The sequence below is a fragment of the Vollenhovia emeryi genome, unplaced genomic scaffold, assembly GCF_000949405.1.
Source record: "Vollenhovia emeryi isolate VEMERY1.0 unplaced genomic scaffold, V.emery_V1.0 DF946739.1, whole genome shotgun sequence".
Lineage (NCBI taxonomy): Eukaryota > Metazoa > Arthropoda > Insecta > Hymenoptera > Formicidae > Vollenhovia > Vollenhovia emeryi.
In genome coordinates this window covers 1-1,830 of record NW_011959627.1, presented here as the reverse complement: position 1 = coordinate 1,830, position 1,830 = coordinate 1, and the positions used below count along the sequence as shown (strand labels likewise).

Below are 1,830 nucleotides of genomic sequence, written 5' to 3'. Positions count from 1 at the left end.
TGGGCCACCGGATCGCGAGAGCCCCCTCGGCGAACTCCCTCCAAGATGATGGAGGCGAAGACGTCGGCCCCAAGGAGGACATCGATTCGCTCGGCGCCCCCGAACTCCGGATCCGCGAGCTCCAGGCCTCGTAGGTGAGGCCACTCCCGATCGGTTACATCAAGTCGACCGGCGTAGACGGTAAGCCGAGGAAGCACGAGCGCGGACGCGTTCACTACGACCCCCCTGGAGTGCGAGCTGAACGACAGAGCGACGCGGCCCCTAGCTACGCAAGTCTTTTGTCCGCCGACCCCGTACACGGCCACCGAGGCAAGAGCACGCGGCAAGTGAAGTCTCTGAGTGAGGCGTTCGGAAATCAGAGACGTTTCCGAGCCCTGATCAACGAGAGCGCGCGCGAAGCACCACCTACCTTGTGGGCCCTCGACGCGGATGCGAGCGGTCGCGAGGAGGACTGCAGCCTGCTTGTCCGACACTCCCCGCGCCACGTGCGAGGTTTTAGCGACCTCGCTCTCGCGGCACGCGTCGTGAAGCGACGAGTGGTGACGTTGACCGCACGCGGAACAGTCCTTCTTCGAGATACAGTCACCCACCTTGTGACGGCCGAGGCAATTGAGGCACAGACCGCTGCTAGTGACGTGCTGCTTCCGCTCCACAGCCGTCTTCTTCCGGTAGTCCTCGCACAGCATGACGAAGTGGTCCCCCTGACACAAAGAGCAACGGCCCGGCTTTCCGCCGGACTTGTCCTCCCGCTTGCCGACGTGGTGAGAGCGGGTAGGCTTCGACGTCGAACTCCCCGGTTTTCCGACCGAGCTATCCGCTTTAGCCGGGAGCATCGACTCCAGGGCGTGAAGTCTCCGATCCAGGAACGTCTCCAGCTCGGTAATCGACGGAGGCTCCGTGGTCTCGCAGATGGAGGTCTCCCAGTCTCGTCGCGAGCGGGGGTCGAGCAGATCGACGGCCAGATAAACGAAGAGGTCCTCGCTGCTGGAAACTGGTCGACCGATGCTGTCCAAGGAATTGCGCGTCGCTTTCAGGCAGTGGAACACCTTTCGCAGCTCCGCTGCCGACTCGCTCTTCATCTTCGGCAATGAGACGAAGCTAGCTAAATAAGCGCGCACCAACAAGCGCTTATTCTCATAGTAGTCGCTCAGCGTTTTCCACGCGTGTTCGTAATTTTCACCCGTGGTCGTCAAGTTCCTGATTAGTAGCTCCGACTCACCCTTCAGGCAGGTTCGCAGGTAGTGAAACTTCTCGACCGGGGGCGAGGATTTGTCCTGGCCGATTATTGATTGAAAGAGGTCTCGGAAGGCTGGCCAATCCTCGTACTTGCCCGAGAAGCAGGGCAGTTGTATGCGAGGCAATGTGGTACGGACTGACGACGTCGCCTCCGAGATTACCTTCGTCGCGGGCGCAGGACGGGCAGCAGCGTAGGATCTTACAAGATCAAGAAACGTACCCTTCTGCTGGAGGTACGCGTCCTCCGCCAACGAGTAGGTGCCCAATTTAATGTAGTCGCTTTCGGCTATCGACACAGGAGGTGCCAGGAGTATCTGGTCGTGGTTGGCCTCGAACTTGACCCAATGCGACTCAAGGGCCTGAAGTCGGGCCTCGACAGTACCCAAAGTGATCTTGGCGGCGCCGGTCTTCTTCAGGTTTTCGATGGACCGGGATATTCGGCCATACAGCTCGGCCTGAGCGCGCATCAAGCTCTCCACTTGACTCATTGTGCGACTTCTTGGCGGTCACTCTCCGGTAAGCACAGAGGAAGCACACCAGAACTATCGCACTGACACTCCGAGATCAAAAATCCGGCTCGAAGGACCAACTTTA

At 59.7% G+C, this 1,830-nt stretch overlaps 1 protein-coding gene across 1 annotated transcript; it reads right to left on the bottom strand.

Moving 5' to 3' along the window:
• Nucleotides 1-35: 35 nt before the first annotated feature.
• LOC105559334 lies at nucleotides 36-1,724 on the bottom strand (the record flags this gene model as incomplete). The annotated part of the gene is made up of 1 exon (XM_012007550.1): nucleotides 36-1,724. A coding segment is annotated over exon 1 (1,689 nt), but the record flags the coding sequence as incomplete, so codon positions are not given.
• Between the last annotated feature and the right edge of the window lie 106 nt (nucleotides 1,725-1,830).